Source organism: Syzygium oleosum, unplaced genomic scaffold (assembly GCF_021117445.2).
Source record: "Syzygium oleosum isolate NSW1041296 unplaced genomic scaffold, Sole_v2.1 Sole_v2.07, whole genome shotgun sequence".
NCBI lineage: Eukaryota > Viridiplantae > Streptophyta > Magnoliopsida > Myrtales > Myrtaceae > Syzygium > Syzygium oleosum.
In genome coordinates, this window is record NW_026607491.1 from 8,811,080 (window position 1) to 8,829,830 (window position 18,751).

General features: G+C 41.1%; 2 protein-coding genes across 4 annotated transcripts; both read left to right on the plus strand.

Annotated features, from left to right (window-relative positions):
* The first annotated feature begins 8,656 nt into the window (after positions 1–8,656).
* LOC115676477 (serine/threonine-protein kinase D6PKL2-like) lies at positions 8,657–14,732 on the plus strand. 2 transcript variants are annotated; one of them, XM_030599422.2, is made up of 3 exons: positions 8,657–8,982; positions 10,069–12,026; positions 13,616–14,732. In XM_030599422.2, exons 2-3 carry the CDS (start codon positions 10,276–10,278, stop codon positions 14,463–14,465), a joined length of 2,601 nt encoding a protein of 866 aa, XP_030455282.1. In that variant the 5' UTR covers positions 8,657–8,982; positions 10,069–10,275; the 3' UTR covers positions 14,466–14,732. The 2 variants fall into 2 exon arrangements, with proteins under 2 accessions (XP_030455282.1, XP_056169295.1); XM_056313320.1 differs by lacking the exon at positions 8,657–8,982 and adding an exon at positions 9,097–9,909.
* Positions 14,733–15,277: 545 nt separating this feature from the next.
* LOC115676524 (uncharacterized) lies at positions 15,278–18,310 on the plus strand. Of its 2 annotated transcripts, none has more exons than XM_056312893.1 (5): positions 15,278–15,742; positions 15,924–16,059; positions 16,209–16,276; positions 16,352–16,438; positions 17,920–18,310. In XM_056312893.1, exons 1-5 carry the CDS (start codon positions 15,335–15,337, stop codon positions 18,208–18,210), a joined length of 990 nt encoding a protein of 329 aa, XP_056168868.1. In that variant the 5' UTR covers positions 15,278–15,334; the 3' UTR covers positions 18,211–18,310. The 2 variants fall into 2 exon arrangements, with proteins under 2 accessions (XP_056168868.1, XP_030455342.1); XM_030599482.2 differs by having other exon boundaries at positions 15,284–15,742; positions 18,042–18,310.
* Positions 18,311–18,751: the final 441 nt, after the last annotated feature.

Sequence of the window (18,751 nt, forward strand, 5' to 3'; positions counted from 1 at the left end):
TCGGAACACATTGAACTTTAAGGACGACAAACCTTTTGTCGCCTCACCTTTTCTTCCGAGTCAGGTGGGTTTGTTCCCTCCAAACATTTATTGATCAAAGCGACTTGCAAAGAAAAGATCTCTCCTCCCTCTTCACGCTTGCTTTGGAAGATATTTTCTAGAAAATTGTCAAAAAAAGTCTTGACTCTATAATACGGATGTCAATTTAATCATAAAATTTTATGGCCAGCGAGGGCGTTCCGGCCCTCGCTTGTGGCCAGCGAGCTCCATCGGCCATCGCTGAGGCTATGTGTCCTTTGGAGGGAAATAGGAAAAAAAATAAAAGAAAAGGAAAAGGCAAGGAAAGAAGAAAAAAGAAAAAGAAAATATTCAGAAAATATTTATAAAAAACTACAAGAATTGTCCATGATAGAGCCGATCGTGCCACGTAGGCTGCCTTTGGGATTGGCTTTAGGAAGCCACTTTGGACACCTAAAGCCCTTTAAACTAAAATTTGGTGTTTGGCAAATTTTTTTTGAAACCCCCATTGAGCCAAAGTTGGCCTTGTGAAGGCTGAAAGCCCAAGGCAGGTCCTAGGCTGCCTTGGTCTTTTAGCTTTCTCGGTAAGCAACAGTACCCGGGTAAGTAAAAAAATTTCTTCCGAAACTACCCTCATCTAATTTTTGATTTTCCGATTTTGCCCTCGTCTGGCAATGTTCATCTTCCCGAGAAACCAAACCGGAGGCCGGCGACCGCCGCTTGAGGGGTCCGGCCACTGCCGCCTGGGGGTCGGCCGACCTCCGGCGACCGCCGCCTGGTGGTTGCCCAACCCCGGCGACCACCGCCTGGGGTCGCCTGACCTCAGGCGGCACCTAGGTCGCATGACCGAGCTGGGTCGTCGCGTGACCGAGCTGGGTCGTGCGACCTAGGCGCCGCCTGAGGTCGCGCAACCCAGGCAAGCGTCGGCATGGGTCGCGCGACCCAGGCGAGGCGGCCTGAGGGTCGCGCGACCCTCAGGCGAGGCTGGCCGGCGGCCAGATCTGGCCGCCGAAGGTTGGCCGGCGGCCGTTTTGGCCCGCCGGCAATAGCTGTGCTTTTTGCTGAATTTTTTATTATAAATAATTAGCAAAAGTCCTTTACAAAATTAATTTTTACCAAACGGTATTTAGACCAAAGTTGCTTTTAAACGTGATTTTAAAATACACATTACCAAACACTATTTGCATTTCGGAAAACCCTTTTAGCTCAAAGTCCTTTGCATTTTCCCAAAAACTTTCCCCCAAAGTGTTCCCAAACGCAGCCGTAGGACGGTTAGCGCCGGCTGAACTGCCAAGTTACTAATTTCCTCCCAAAATTGGTAGGAATGACTATATTGGCGAACCATCAAGATATTTAAGACTAAATTATCAAAATTGAAAAGTTTAAGATCGAATTGACTTTCGTATAATAAACTTATGACTTTTTTTTTTATATATATATAATTATCCCGATCCTCTCTACCATCGCTTCGAGGTCGAAATGTTGGAACTTCAGACACGTTCCCCTGCTGAGCAAGGGATATACCAAGTAGAGCATAAGGAGATCTCATGCTTCTGCACGCTTTGTTTTAGAAGACATTTTCTCCCCTCTTTCCAAGGTTACAATAGGATCGCCTTATTAGACATATTTGGTGAAAAAGGAATTACATAGATATGTGTAAAAGGGAAAGATTTCGATCTCCGAATTTTTTTCACAAGTTGTTGTAGGATAGGAAATATTTAAAAATGTACGATGGAGACGAGTGAAAGACAAATAGATTATTAATTTTCGTATTGTCTCGAGATCATAGTTATTAGAATCGGTTTGATTCTCCAGACGTGTCTTCCCATCCAATTCGATACGAATCTAAATAGTACATATCTATAAGGCGAGTAAGTAGAATCCTAAATCACCATTGAATCATATGATTCATTGGCGAGTCTATGATTTATGTCTATTCATTAAGCCGATTCATAAAAACTTCTATGATTAAGTATCACATGTCGTAACTTTTCTCATACTTTATCGCGGTTGCCATATTTTGACAATGATGAAGTAATTGAAGGTAAATTTTATACTTCATAATACTATTCTAAATGAGATGACATAACAAGATATATGATTTCTATTTAAACATCATTCTTGCGTTGACAAGACTATGAAAAACAATATATAGGAATTTTGACGAGTACTCAAAATCCAAAGTTTTTTTAGATCATGGATCTTACTTGAAATTCAATATCTTATTTTATTCTCAATCAACATATATATATAGCTCTCGATAAAAATTAAGTTCAAGGTACTTTATCGGATCTTACGATTCGATTCGATTCAATTCTCGAATAATAATTTAAAATTGCGATTCCCGATGCGTACCTCGATTGGAAAACCATGCCGAGGAGACAACATTTGCGAAAACGAGCCAGTGTGGATGATCGGGGAACGAGATTAAAATCACTTAATAGTAAAATGTCTCTGTGTTACATAATACTACTGATTATTAAGCTTTTGGAATGCCCAACACGTGGAAGAGATGGAGTAGCAGTAGCTTATGGGAGTCTCATTAACAAATCAAATCATGCACCTTGATTAACTTTTTTAAATTATAAGCTAACTCCAAAATAGCAAACCTTTTTACAATCCTTTTGGAAAGATTGTTTCCATTAACGACCCTCAGTAATGATTGTTGTTGATGTTACCATCCAAGTGGGAGCTGTGCTTTTTGGCAAAAGGATCCGGCCCGATTAGCTATGAATAATTAAATTGAGTCCGACCAATCGGGTCTCAACAAGAAACGGGCTCATGTGTGTGGATCGGTCTATATTGACCGATGTTCTTAAGGCCCATTTTCCTAGAATGTGGGAAATAAGAAGGGGAAAGGGGGGGCATTTGATGATTCAGATTCATCGTGAGTATCATCCTAACGTAAATGTACACCAATCGGGTGGTTAGTTGAGTGGTCCAAGACTTGATTCGTAAGTCGAAAGCCACGGGATATGTTCCTCGGTTTATCTCCGGTCTCAAGGAACCTTGGCGAGCTTATGGAAGATGGGTCTTGAGCTCGGATGTATTGCCGATGTTGAGTTTCCCGCTCGCACCTGGTGAAACCGAGATGACACTCGGTGAGCAATCGTCTGCTTCATTAGCATCTTATGTCAAATTTTCTAGTAGAGAGTGGAGTAGGGTCTCCATTCCGTCCAAACTCTTTTTTATAAAGCAAAAAATTTCCAACAGAAATGTACACTTTCCGGCCAAAAAAAAAAAGAAAACACAAAAAGGTGTACTCATTGCAAATCCAAAAGAAAATAAAATGAGGAAATGTTCAAATATTCGAAACATATTTAAACAAAACAGATTCGATCAATTCAGAAACTGATTTAGAGTAACGTAGGATGAGAGTTATTTGAATTTAACATTTGAATTTGTGAAGAGACCTTGTAGTTCTCTTCATCATTCAAGGATTAAGCAGTTTTGTCAAATACTAAGCCATATTGGAAATTCATTTATAGAAAAACATGGCGCCACTATCCCTCGTAGAAAAACATAGTGCGTATCTTTAAAGTCACGTTTGAAGTACTAAGTCTATATCTCTAATTCTAGAGTAGACTACCTTCTTCAAAATCACATTGATATCTCTTAGAAAAAACGTTTAATACTCAAATCCACTATCCCTACCCTAATTCTCGCGGTGCTAATTGTCCTAATTTCCTTCTTTTTGAGCAATAACGACCGGCTGAAAGGGGAAAAGAAAACAGAAACCACGACGAACCGGTACATTAATGGAAATACCACTCGGGCAGAGCAATTAAACCCCGAAGAATGTTGTCGATTTCATACCCGCATCGAGTGCCCGAGCATTCCAAACACAACGGTACGCCCCTAGCGTTCAAACTTCACATCCCTCCCGCCCAAAGGGTCAAAATGCTGATTTTGGACCACGTCCCCATTGCTGCCGCCACCAACCGGTCCGGTTCTCCTGCCAAAAAAAAAGTTATTTTTTTTTTTTACCCGGAGGTAAGTGAGAAGAAGACGGGGGTGAAATCGAAAAAGCATGCGCATAATAGCTACCACACCCACCAAGGAAAAAGCAAGAAACGCCTCCATTTCGAGTGGTGTGCAGTGGCGTGGCGTGGCGTGGCCCTCTATTTGTACTGTGCATTAAGGCCAATTTCCATGGACATGTGATCCCTTTCTTTTGCCCCTTTTCTCTCGGCTAGGTGCGTAGTAAAGGTTCATATTCGGAAGCAAGGACCGACGTGACGAAAATGCGCAAACGATTCGCCGAACCCGTTTTTCCCGAAAAAGCCGGGGGTCGGAATTTTGGATTTCGAAAAACTTCAAGTAATCCGGGAAAGGGGACTGTATGAAGAGCGTAGAGAGCATATAGACCGCTAAAATAGCAATCTGAGATACTTTCGACACCCTCTTTTGGGACGAAACTCGACTCTAATATCATATTAAGAATCTCGATCCGCATGTATATTTATAAAAAAAGGGTTAATACCATAAAAAATCTCAAATGGGTATATTCGTGATAAATTTACTCAAAAGCAATTTTTTAACTACCAAAAACCTCAAATTAGTACACCTGTGACAAATTTACCCTTCGTTAGTTTCCATTAAAAATTTACCGTCGAATTGCTGAGTTGAATGACACGTGGCAATCGACGAGTGTACCGATTTACAGTTTCACCCCTCCATTTGTCACAAATTTACCGAGTTTACAATTTTTCGTGATATTAATCTAATTTAACTAAAGGTAAATTTACCATAAGCATACTAATTTTGAGTTTTTGATAATTAAAAAATTAATTTAGAGTAAATTTATTATGAGCGTACTAATTCGAAATCTTTCGTGGCCTTATTTTCGCAAGCAAAGCAACGAATGGGCACTTTTTTAACGTCGGTCAAGTTCTAATCCTGCTAGCCCTCGTAGGGTTTGTTTGTCATCATGGGAGGAGAAAAATGTTATTTTAATGGCTGCGAGGCATCATGAGTTCATGACTTTCGACTTCATTCCATTTTGTCGGGGCGCAACAAAGGTGGGCGACACGCCCTGGGGGGCAGTCGCACTGTGCTATTTTCTGCACGCGCCTTTTCTCTGGCAAAGTAGAAAAGGTGAGATTCAAGAGCTGGATCTTGCCTCCACCCATTCAACCTTATTTTATACATAAAAACAATTGATACATGTCGTAGATCTTGAGTAAAAAGTGCCGGTAAAAAAGGAAGGGCTCGATATTGTTGGGTTAACTTTCTGTCCAATTTGCTAAAAAACTATACGTTCTTTTTTTGTCTATTATTATTTCCCATCGAAGGGACAGATCAAGATTTGAGAATCGGATTGACCCTTGATCGTGATGCCGAGTTTTGTATTGCCGGGCTCGTGCAACTTTAGGTAACAGGAAAAAGGTACAGTGCAACAAATTAGTGGGTAAGCCGTGGCAAAAGGATAAAAAAAAAACACATCGAAATCACTCGACATGTAGAGGGAAGGTCCCGGAGGAGGAATTTTGCTACCGCAACCGAAAATAGGTCCGTCGAAAGAATTCTCCACGAGCTACGATACTTTAACATGTGTAATCGAATTATTTGACTTATCAATTTGTACAACCAATAGTTTAGGCCTTTGATATCGAGAATAGATATGTCAGTAGTCGCATCAGAGTGTGACGATGTGTACTATGAGAAGAAAGGACTCGATCGCACAATTTATGAGAGACAAGGGACTTTATACAATTGGATAATTTTGAATATCAAAAACAAAATTATCCCCTGAAAGACACCATAAGTAACGAATGATGACTTCAATTAAACGAGATTCAAGCCTTAAAAGGGGTGCTTCGATGATAATTTGTGTATGGGCCTACACTTTTGAGAGAATTTCAAATAAGGATTGGAAGTAGGGTCTTATTTTTATTTATTTTTTTCTCGAAAGAGAGCTTAGAGTGGATATTGTCCCATATGAAATGGTCATCTTAGTCTCAAAATAAGGGCTGAAGTACCTAATTTAGTCTCGAATAAAGTCTGAGAGTGGTAATTTAATCTCAAATATGTGCAAGCTGAATTCAAGCATTTCTAACTAGCAAGTGTGAGCATCCATCATTGAACCCATGGATTTGGGTATGACCACTTGTTGGGGGACTTTATAGTATCGATATCACCAATCAACATTTCAAGTCACGAAAAGACTTCTCCAAATTTGAAGAACAGACTAAAATGAGCAGTTCGTGGCACTGTTGAGCCGGTGGCTTTCTATAATTTTTTTCCTCTCTAGTCCCTTTCCATCCGTTCGTTGGAACTTTGATGTTTAGGTGATTATCTAGCAAAAGAAAATAAACAAAAGCGGAATAGAACCGGCGACTTTAGATGAAGTCTAGTTTAGTTAATTCTATACATATGACCAGCAACGAGAAAAATTAATGCAATAACCAAATGATGATGAGCAATATCAGTCAATTATAAAACTTTGTTAATGTATGCAATGAAATTCGGGCCACGCAATTTGAGCAGTTTAAGTAGGTAGAGACATTTGTCGCCCGATAGGGGCACACGACGTAAATTCGTCCTCTCTTCAGAAGTCGTACGATTGATTAAAACATTGCATTACAAAAAAAAAATGTAAAAAAAAAATATCTCGCGTTTCATCTTATGACAACTTCTATGTCTCTGTTAATATCGATACGTATTCGAGCTTTATCTTTGGAGATCGCTTTGCACATTTACATCCGTGTCTCTATTCGTGAAAACGCCGTTTCGTTTCTTTTAAGAAAAACATCCATTCCCATATCTTAAAAATTCCCACACACATCTAAAAAGGACTCGAAACAAACTAAAAAAATTAAATTTAGCTCGACCCCTCTTTTGTAGGGTACTTCCTATTTACGTTAGCCCACTCCGACGAGCCTTTAAATCGTGCGGGACCCCTGAAGATGCTAAATCGAGTTTGCAAGGGGGGGACGATTTGTTCTTTTCAACGTGGAGTTTTGCTTAGAGGTATGTGATTGTTATTATTTGTAAGAATTATGATACGTAAGTGGTTCGTCGGGTCAAAAACGAAATTATGTTTTTTCAACACGGGGTTTTGCTTAGAGCCTTTAAATCATCCCGATTGATTCACCTTCTTAGGTGATCTTAAGAGCGCACTCCCCCATATCGAGTTGATGGATTTGAGATCTTATGTCCGAAATACTAATTGATCGAACACGTTGTTGGTGTTGTCCCACATGATCCACCCTTCGTGTAGTTGCGCTACACTCCTAATAGTGGCATACAAAATTCATAGTTTTCTATGATGAGAAATTCCATGTTACGTAATACTTTACTAACATTGCAGATCATGTAAAAGCACAAGTCAAGAACTGAAAACACACGATTGTTTGCATTTTGTGGATCGGAAGAATCGAACTTTAGCCGTGCGAGTAAAATAAACACACCCGGTTCTTCAAAGTCTTAAAAATATATGATGGACATATACGCGTCCACTCCTTAACCACTAATCCAATCCTTGAACGCTAATAAGAATTTATTGGAATAAACTAGATAAGGTATGTTTTTCCATGAATATGAAGGCGATTGAGGAATTCAGCAAACTTCATTAAATGAGTTAGAGATATACTTACAACAGCATGTGGATTTTGTAACACGACATGTAATGAGTGATTAGACAGTTGTGAGGAGAGATTATTAAAGTTGGAGATGAGTAAAAGTTTTTATTGATAGATGTTAGAAACTTTTTAGTATAGCAAACTTGAAAATTTTATGAGACGATTCAATACATAAATGCTCTTGGGGCTCAAGTCGTATGTCCAATTTTTCATATAAACCGAGATGCAACAAAGATATAAAAAAGTTTACTAATTTGCTAATCTACGAGAAAAGTACGTCCGGTTAATGCATAATTTATTTTTGTTGCTAAACCATGGAAAATTATGGAAATTTATAATAATATTCTGCATTTTCTAATGTATCAATTTTAATTTCGTGTAATCAATACATTAAAAAGGTAAAAAACATTAGAGTTAATATGACGAAAAACCTCAAACTGGTACATAATTGATAAATTTACCCCAAACTAATTTTTTTACCACCAAAAACTCCAAAGTGATATACTCATGATAAATTTACCCTCTGTTAGTTTTCGTTAAATTTCACTGTCGAGTTACTTAGTTGAATGACACGTGCCAGTTGATGGGGTGTATTAGTTTGTCTTATGTATACTAGTTTGTGATTTTTTGTGATACTAATCTAATTTAATGAGAACTAACGGTTGATAAATTTATCACAAATGTACTGTTTTGAAGGTAAGATTTTTCGTGGTATTAATCAAAACATTAATTGTTACTAAAACTAGGCGAACTCCGTAACAGGTTTTTTTTTTTATCTTTTCTGAAACCAAATAAATTCTCGAGAAATCGCAAAAGGACAAAAAAAAAAACGAAGATGACGAGCGCAGCAGGAAAATGGGAAGACCGGAGACCAAAAGAGAAAGAAAACGAGGGGGGGAGAGCATCTGTATGCCATTCCGTCTTCCCTCGTCGTCTCTGTTTTTCCGCCATTTCAGAGCGAAACGCACAGTTGCGCGCAGGGGACGACGGCTACGGAAACAGGCCATCTCTCGCTCCTCCTCCTCCTCCTCCTCCTCCTCCATCATTGTATTGCCGTAGCCAAACGGAGAGAGAGAGAGGGAGAGTGTTTGCGGGCGAGCGAGCGCTACAACTACGAGGCGATACTTCTCGTGATTTCAATCTCTCTCTCTCTCTCCCCCTCACCTTTTTGCTTTCTCTTTCTTCATTCACTTTCCCCCTTCTCTCTCCCGTGTCCCCTCCCCTCCTCCCTCCCTCCCTCCCCCTTCACCTAGCTCCTCATCATACTCCCCCACCTAATTTCACTTCTTTCATTTGAATATTTCCAGCCTCTCTCTCTCTCTTTCTCTCTGTCTCTCGCTCGCTAGCTCGCTCGGCCGGGGTCGTCCTGACGTTTCTTGAGGTGAGCTTAGCCTGCCCTTTTTGTTTTCTTGGGTTTTGGTTTCTGGGTTTTGGTTTCTTGGGTTGGAATCGAGCTCTGTGGGTGCTTTCTTGTTTTGTTCCGTTGGCACGTCCCCGTCCATGTTCGTTCGCGCTGGTTTTTCTTTGTTTCTCTCTGCTGGTTTGGTTCTGATTCTTAATCGATGGGGGAGTGACTCGGGGGTGCGGTGTCTTGTCTCGTCTTTAGCTTGAAGGGTTCGTGGGTGGGTGAGGATTGCTTTTCTTTTCTTTTGCTTTTGTTGGTTTGGTGAGCAGATCGGCGGAATCTTCGTGACGTTTTTTGAGTGGGGAGGTTGATTGATTCGTGAGTCCGCGTTGTGTAGTTAGGACACCAGCAGTTTCCCTCGCTTTAAATAATGGAGCCGATGTTGACTTACTGAAAATCTTGAAGGAAAGGGGACAAAAAACATCGTGTTGGCCGGTTCCATCGCGTTTTAACTTGGTTGAAATTATAGCCCAGTTTGTTTTTTCCTTTGTTGTTCCCTTCTTCTCTGGGAATCATTGTTGATCCGAAAACTGTGGACTGGTTCCATTATCATTTCGTTGATTGACCCCTTCTTAATGGTTTGGACATCTCGGCGTGCCTGCTAATGTGTCCAATTTGGATGCAACTTTACGTGCTTGATAGCTTCTGAAGATGGGACCATACTGTCGACTCGACATTTATAACCTTTAGCTATTGTTCGGGGAGACGTAAATTGAACTAACGACCTTTGATGTTCTCTTCTGCATATGTGGTATTACGTTCATACTGTTTTCCTAGTAGTGAAATTGGTCGCTTGATTAAAGCTGTCGGCTGAGAGAAGCCGGGCGATCGAAAGAATGTTCGATGTGATTGAATACTAAAGAATATGTTTTCTGTGATAATCGGTAATTGGCATTTCTATAGGTTAGTGGCAATTATCACCTCTCACGCATGTGTGGTTTTTAATTTTCCCTAGATGGAAAACGAAATGTGAAGAAGTGACATAAAATGGCACCGTCATCATTTTGTCCGTTTCTTAATGCTCACTAGACCTTACATCTATGAAATTCGTGTTGAATGCAGGATCTGATGTGTCATGCTAAAATTCTAAGGGCAATTCTATTGGGCCATATAAATGAGGGAATCGTTATGATTGGAGAGGATTCTAAAGTTTTTCTTTTCCTTGTTGCTGCACTTACCTATCTCCAAAGTGATTCTTCAGAATTGGGTTAGCCATCGGTGTACATTTAAAGGCCGAATCTTCCTTTTTAGTTCAAGAGTTCATTGGGGATGGCCGCAGTTTCCAGTACTTGCGAAATTGTTGAATCAGCAGAAGAATTCAGTTCCATGTGTAAACAGGACGAGAAAGGTGGAAATAGTTGCCTGCAAAAGTTGTCGAACAAATCTTCACTCGAGGATGATATCAATCGCCTCTTTGAGTCGCTTAATGTCCGAAATTCATCTAGGAGTTCGGGTTTATTGAATGAAGCTGGCAGAGAGTCTCTACGGAAAAATGCTTCAAAGAGACCCATGCGAGGCGGTGCATCACCAGCATCAAGTATTGGGATATCAGAGCCATTGAGTTTGAAGCAGGCTCTGAGGGGATTATGCATCTCTCAAGCTTCAGAAATGGCAGCTATGAAGCGACTGTCGAAGCCAGTTAATTCTCCAACCTTGTCAGAAGCTGGAACTATTAAAAGGTTGTATAGGGCAGTGGTGGTTGAGGCCAATGGATCCGGCCTTCCTTTAAACGAAGGTGAAGGGAAGGTGTTAGAAATTTCCCTTGTATCTGAAGGTATCAGTTCAAATACTTCTAAGGGAGTGTCTGAGTCCCTTCAGATACCATCCACAGACTTAACTCATCATGAGGCTCATCCTTCTTCATCTATCAAAGCAAAAGCACCGCAGTTGACAATCCGAAGATCTTCCTTGGTAGATAAGATTCGTCCCTTGGAAACAAAATCTGCTGGTGCAGAGGTGAATACAGAAGTTGGAAAGGTCAAATCTGTGGAGCCTTCATCTCTTCTTGATAGTGGCGAAAAACTTGCATTTAATGATCTGCAAGATGCCACCCAGTTTAAACTTCCACCAGCAAAACCAGCCCAGAGCAATGGACAAAAGGGAAATTTAGATGCTACGTCTAATTTATCTAGCCCTTTGGCCCCTTCCGCTGGTAAGAGGGGAAATAAATCCAGTTCCAACAATCCATGTTTTGTTATGCCAGTCTTTGGGAACAAAAACTTCATGAAGAAGAAAGTAAAACACGAATCAATTTCTGCTTCCTGCAGTTCTAGTCCCTGTATTCAGAAATTAGGTGGTGTTTCAGGTCCTCGCATGGATATTATGGAAAAGAATTGTATTCTCGACAGTGAGGGGAAAGAAGTTGAAAAGGCTTCTCCTGATTCAGGTACTACAGATAAGAGGATTGAAGTGAATGCAAGTTCTGCTGATACTGGTTCGAGCAACATAGAGTCTACATTGACCTGCAGTAGCAGAATTAAATCCCTGGATAATAAAGCTGATGAAGTTTTCAGATCAAGAGAAAAAGGTGAATTCTCTCAAAGCTCAAAAAGTAGCATTGGGGACTACAGGTGTAGCACTAGCATTAGTGAAACAAGTAATCTTAGTGGGTCCAATCGGTGTGGGAGCAGGCCTCATATGTCAAAAGACTCAAGGTGGGAAGCGATCCGGTCTGTTCAGATCCAGAGTGGAAGCATAAACTTGAAACACTTCAAACTGCTTAAGAAGCTAGGCTGTGGGGATATCGGAATTGTTTATCTCGCTGAATTAACAGGTACTAACTGCCTCTTTGCACTGAAAGTGATGGACCTCGAGTTCTTGATAAAGAGGAAGAAAATGGCTAGGGCCCAGACTGAGAAAGAGATAATGCAAATGCTGGATCATCCATTTCTGCCGACACTGTATTCCCACTTCTCGACGGACAAACACTCGTGTTTAGTCATGGAGTATTGTCCAGGTGGCGATTTGCATGTTCTGCGGCAGAAACAACCGACAAGGAGTTTCTCTGAACAAGCAGCGAGGTTGGTGTAAATTTTGTTATTTCATGAGCTTTTGTGGCTTGATTCATAGCATCAGTCTTTTCAAAATCAATCTGCTTCAATTTGGCCTTTTTTCTAGTTTGATCGTTATTCAATGCTTCTGGTTCTCGTCCCTGGCTGGGGAACAGCTTTGTTCTTTTTGTCCAACTACCAATTGCATTATATAGCATCAGAGTTCAAGCAACAGCTATAGCTGAGCCATTAAGAACTAGTACGCATGCACCTTTATTAACGTGCCAGCATTTTTCATTACTTCCGGTGAATCAATACGAGGAATACAGATGTTAATCTTACTCTGATTTTTTATTTTACTTTGGAAAATATATCAGTTTATGTTCCCATTGAATCGATATTCTGTCATTTAATGGATGCTTTTGACGTTGCCTACTTGTAGCTGTACCAATTGAAAGACACCTTTTATCTGACAAATTTACTGAGTCTGTTCAAAGTCCAAGAACGACTAAAAGCATGAGCCCAACCCTATTCTGCATATAATCTTTCACTCTTTGGGTGTGCAGTTGTTTGCTTTTTAATGGGGGGATTTACTTCTTTTAGCATAGGACTCGAATGTCTTAGGTAACTAATCATTATTTCAAAAGGATTGCGCCTATACATTAGTTTTACTTCCTTGTCTACTTTCTGGAGGATGGATCTTGATTGAGCTATTGATGCCTTTGGTGGCTGATTTGTTGATGTGAAGCGTGAATTTCAGCTGGCTCTAGGTAATATAATGTATTGACATTGTTCATGTCGTATGTGGGATGGCCTCTTTTTGTTTGGAATGTCGGATGAATCATGGTTCCACGTCCATCTAGTTGCAGATGGTGCCTTGGAAGCCACATTTGGAACTCTCTGCTATAGTGGTATTGCTGGAGTTGTTTCAGCTTTTCAAAGAAATTATTAAATCTTTCAAGCTCAGATAAGAAACTGAATTATTATTGGTCATATGACGAATAGATATTAGTGAAATTGGAGGAACGGATGAAAGTTTTGGAAAAACTATGCATGATTTGACTGAGAGGCTCTGCTGTGCTCTGGAATTTCATTAAGTATCTTTGTCAATCAGCGTATGGGAAACCCAAGTAGTTCCTTCTTGATTATGATGGGTAAACATTTCACTGTGATTTTAACGAGGACACTTCACAGCTGGGCGGTCTCTTAATGGTTTGGAACTGACTTGGTAGGCTATGCTAAGAGAGCACTTTGTAGTCTTTGACCGCTAATCGATTTTCACCACCTTGGTTCTTTTGGCAATGTTGGAACACTGAATTGAGATGCCACAGCATATCATAAAGTACATCAGCAAGGCAGTCTATGAGAAATGAGAAGCCATGAAAGTGAACTCGAAATAGCAATAACATGGTCTTAATAAGTAAACAAGGTATGTTGGATAGAATATTGTGGAAAAAAGGAGGTGGTCTTAGCAAGTTGCTTTATATGCCCAAAGATCTTGATTCATCTGAAATTGTTTTGGGTCTCTGCTTTATTTTTTCTTTTGCCTTCTGTTCCTCTTCATGGAGGGGAGCTTGAGAGCATTTTCATGATATGCATCTAACATAACAGGAATGCAGGTTTTATGTTGCTGAAATTCTCCTTGCACTGGAGTACCTGCACATGCTTGGAGTAGTGTACAGAGACCTAAAACCAGAAAACATACTGGTCAGAGAAGATGGTCACATCATGCTCTCAGACTTTGACTTATCACTCCGATGTGCCGTAAACCCAACAGTGGTGACATCATCGTCACCCGACGCAGAGCCCACGAGAAAGACATCTAGTCCATGTACGGAATCTAGCTGCATTGACCCTTTCTGCCTCCACCCATCCTTTCAAGTGCCATGCTTCACTCCTAGACTCTTATCAATCGCCACAAAAGGTCGGAAAATGAAGTCTGATCTGGCGGCTCAGGTCAGCCCCCTGCCGCAGCTTGTGGTGGAGCCGACCAGTGCCAGATCCAACTCCTTTGTCGGGACCCACGAGTACCTCGCTCCTGAAATTATCAAAGGTGAGGGTCATGGAAGTGCTGTCGATTGGTGGACATACGGGATATTTCTGTTCGAACTGTTATACGGCAAGACACCCTTCAAAGGTCCTGGAAATGAGGAAACATTGACCAATGTCGTCTCTAGAAGCCTCAAGTTTCCGAGTAGCCCGGTTGTGAGTTATCACGCGCGAGACTTGATCAGGGGGCTCCTGATAAAGGATCCAGAAAACCGACTGGGATCTTCGAAGGGGGCTGCAGAGATCAAGCATCACCCGTTCTTCGAGGGCCTTAACTGGGCGCTGATTCGCTGTGCGGTTCCACCTGAGCTGCCGAGGTACTTCGACACCGGCGTCAGCGCGAATTCTACTCAGGCAGACACGGCGAAATGTAAGGATTTTCAGAACATAGAGGAGCAAATGGAATTCGAAGTGTTTTAGCCTTTGTTTCGAAACGGTTCTTGCGCGGGGGAAAGAAGATTTTTTTTCATGTTCTTCCCAGTTTTTAAGATTGATTTTCTGTAACTTACATATATGTAGGATCTATTGTATATATCATGTAGGAGATCTGGGGAATTTTTGTCATCTATAAGTACTGTAACTAGGACTGACAGTACAACCTAAGATACAAGGAAAAAGGGGGTTTCAGTCAAGTGCTTAGAAATAATATAAACTTTGCGAGAGAACCCAGGATCATTACTTCTACCATTTCAAAGTCTCTTCTTTTAAGTTTCAAATTCGAGTACCGATTGACAGTGGATGCTTTCTATAGGAAAAAAAAATAAAATTGCACCGGGATTGGGAGTTGAGTTAAAGTCGGCGTTTTTTTATAAGATAAATAAAGAGCTTGGGTGGACCGAGCTGAATTATCGTTTTTTACGATAAGTGCATTCTAAAATAAACACGAAAGTACAATTGAGTCCTGAAACTTTCAAAAAGTGCAATCAAGTCCTGAAACTTGTCGAATTAATCCAATCAACTCTTTCTGCTGATTACGTTTTTTGAAAGATGTATGATTCGATTACACTTTCGTGACAAATTATAAGACTTAATTGCACCTCAACGACAAGTTTTATAACTTAATTGCACATTTTCGAAAGTCTTGGGGTTCAATTGCACTTTCGCGACAAGTTTTAAGACTTCTAGTGCACTTGTCCCGTTTTTTTTTTTTAAGGAAATTAGGCTGAATAAAATTAGAATAACACAAGAACAAAAACGAAAATGAAAATTAGAAATCCATGTGCTTCCCACAAGCCTCTCTTCCTGTATCAAAAAATTCGTCGACGGTTACGGGAGGAGAGAGAAAGGAGATGAGGCCGTTGCGCTCGCAGCAGAGTGTCCGAGCGGCAACAACGCCCCTTTATTTACCATTTTGCCCTTCCCCTCGCCTCCTCTCCCTCCCTCCTTCGCCCGCGCGCCGCCGATTCGCTCCTCTCCGGAGCTCGGATCCTCCGCCTCCCCGCGCTCCGGGGCTCGACCGGAGTTCCGATCCTTCGGTTCGCTCTTCGATGTCGTCTCCTCCTCCTCCTCCTCCGTCGTCGGCGCCGCCGTCCGCGGCGGAGGCCGCGGAGGCGAAGCCCTCCGCCGTGCTCTTCGTGTGCCTCGGTAACATCTGCCGGAGCCCCGCCGCGGAGGGCGTCTTCCGAGACTTGGTGAAGAAGAGAGGGTTCGACTCCGCCTTCAACATCGATTCTGCCGGCACCACCGATTACCACGAGGTAGGTCGACTGAAGATTGAAGAAGTTTTTGTGTAACCATCGGACGTAGAGGTTGGGTAGGCCGTGATGTCGAGTAGGATCGCCTGCATTCGTCCGAACAGGATGTTGCGGTATTATATGTTGTGCTGTGTGCTGTGCTGGGCTGCTTGATGGCATGTCGATCTTCGTGTTGCCCGTGTAGGGCAATCTAGCTGATCCGAGAATGAGAGCAGCAGCTAAGAGGCGCGGGGTCGAGATCACGTCTCTGTCGAGGCCGATAAGGCCATCTGATTTTAGGGATTTCGATCTTATCCTCGCGATGGATAAGCAAAACAGAGGTACTTAGTTTTTCCACAGGTACTTCAACTTGGTTTAATCGTTGAGGTTTTGTGAAATTCTGATTGCTCGGTCTGGAACAGTATCTATATGTTTATTTCGATGTCCTGTGTATGGTCTCAAGCATACTGTTGGTGTTCATGTTTGTCAGAGGATATATTGGAAGCCTTCAATAGGTGGAAATTTAGGGAGCCCTTACCCGAAGACGCCCACAAGAAGGTAACAACGGGGTTTATGAGGGGATGAACGTGCCCTGATGTGGGTGTTTTCTCAACTTCGGCGATGGTTTTTCAGGTTAAGTTGATGTGTTCATATTGCAAGAAGCACGACGAAACCGAAGTACCGGATCCTTACTATGGCGGACCCCAGGGTTTTGAGAAGGTAATAGTATCTCTCTCTTGGAGTGTAATCTCTGATCAGTAACATTTATCTCATGGGGTATAATATCTGATCAATCTTATAAAAACTTGTAGTGGTGGAGCATGAAAAGAACGATCTAGTGGGTACCTCTCTAATCTGTTTTGTGATACACAAACAATCACACTGAACTTCCTCGATATCTCAAGCTTCATATTATTGTGAGAAATGGGCTTGCGTGCGTCTTGGCACTAGCTTATTTGGGATATGTAGTTGGCTGACGACATCTATCCAAGTTTGAAGCCATTTGACTTATATAGCAGAAGTTCGAATCTTCAAATTACTTGGCCTTAGTATGTATTTAAGTATTTGTTTTATTCAAGTTACGCTGGAAATGTTAGCTTAACTAAGGCTCCGTTTGTTTTGTGGAAAATGAATGATTTGTAAAACATTTTCTAAAAACGATCCCTTATATCACTTACCAAAATAAATGAACGAAAAATATTTTCATCGTCCACGAAAATATTTAGACATAATTTGTTGTTGATTATGAAAACATTTTCTATTGACTAATTATTTTAAACGATACAAGCAATTATTTATAGGAAAGTGTTTTGCAAACCGTTCGTTTTCCCCAAAACAAACGTAGCTAAATGTTAAAGTTTACTATTTCTGAAAATCAGTTAGTGGGGCATTGCTCATTGGTAGAATCATTTCATATTGGTAAATAACGGAGAAGGCATAATGCTTTCTGATTCTGCAATTTTCTCCACAACCTTGACCTAGTTTTTTGCCTGAGCTTAGGCCAGACGCGTAAGATGGATTAACTTGCTCTCCTGCATTTTATTTCTCAAGATGGAGAAAAAGGAGGGATAGTAGCTAGATTTAGGGCAGTCTATTCCTGCAAAGTTCAGCCGTCCCAAGTTAAAATAAAATAGAAAACTCATTCCTAACTTCAGAGTTTTCTCTTAACTCTCTGTAGTTTACTAACTGGCACTACTTTAGCCAGCCCATATAGATAGGTTCAAGACACTTCTCCTAGAGGCAGCAGGGGTTTGGTATCCTTTTGGTGCTTAATTGCCATGATCTAGAGGTGCCTGGCATGAGATTGGGTGAGGGGAGGGTCGGTAATAGGGATTGTATTGGAGTTCTGAGTAGAAAATCTATGATAGCACATGGAGGAATAGGCAAATATGAAGTGCCTTCTCGAGGAGTAATGTCGTAATCGAGTTTCTAGGTTTTTGGAATTAAGTTTCAGTTTGGAAGTGACATTGACTCCAGTATCTCTGAACAAGAGCTTTACCACAGTTAGCCATGAGAATACTTTTCATAAAGACAACTTTCTCAGAAAAGCATACTTTCTAATTATACAATTTTATCCTCTCTGATTAATAGCAGTTCGTTTTTGTCACTGCCCTGGCTTTCTTCACGTGCTTGTCTTGCCGACAGTATTGGCTCTCTTGTCTGTGACATCACTATTTGTTTCTATCTTTTTGTGACCTTAGGATGTCGGCTCACTGCGTCGCGTCATTCATCAAGTCGCGATCACAGCCATCCATTTGTCCTTAGGTTGCTCAGTATGCGAGGCAGAAGCAAAACTAAGATGTTTTCATCGTTCTCATTGCAGGTGCTGGATCTGCTGGAGGATGCTTGCGAGTCACTGTTGGACAGCATTTTGGCTGAGAAAAGTCAAAATTAAAAATAAGATTTTGGGTCACTGCTGTCCAAGGGCTATGCATTCGATCGGGATTCCATTAGTTTCTCTGTTTACCAGGGCTTTAAATACTTTGAAATGAAAGCGAAAATTTAGGATGAGTTTGGTAACTTACCAAATAGTGACTTATTCTATTCTTTTATTCCGTGGAACCAAAAAAGAACAGAAATCCGTTTGGTAAATGTTTTGTTTCCGGGCACAAATTTACACAAATTTGTTCCCATAATCAGTTTTGAAGTTGAATCAAGAATAAAAAAAAAAGTTACTTCTTGATTTTGGAAACAAGAATCAGAAATAGAAGATAATTTTTTTTTCTATTTCTTCTTTATGTTCTTTCTTCTTGGCTGGCCACCGGCGATCGGCCACAGGTCAGGGCTGGCAAGGGTGAGGGCAACCCTCGTCGCTGGCGGCCTGGGCGATGGTCTAGCCCTCACCCTCGCTAGCGAGGGCCGCGACGCCTTGGCCTGTGGCCGGTCGCCGGCCATGACCAAGAAGGAGAAGAAGAAAAAAATAAAAAAGAAAGAAAGAAATATTAAAATATTTAAAAATATTATTAATAAAAAGAAAATTTGTGCCGTTACCAAACGCATTTCTGTTCTTTTCTATTTCAGGAATGGAAATTT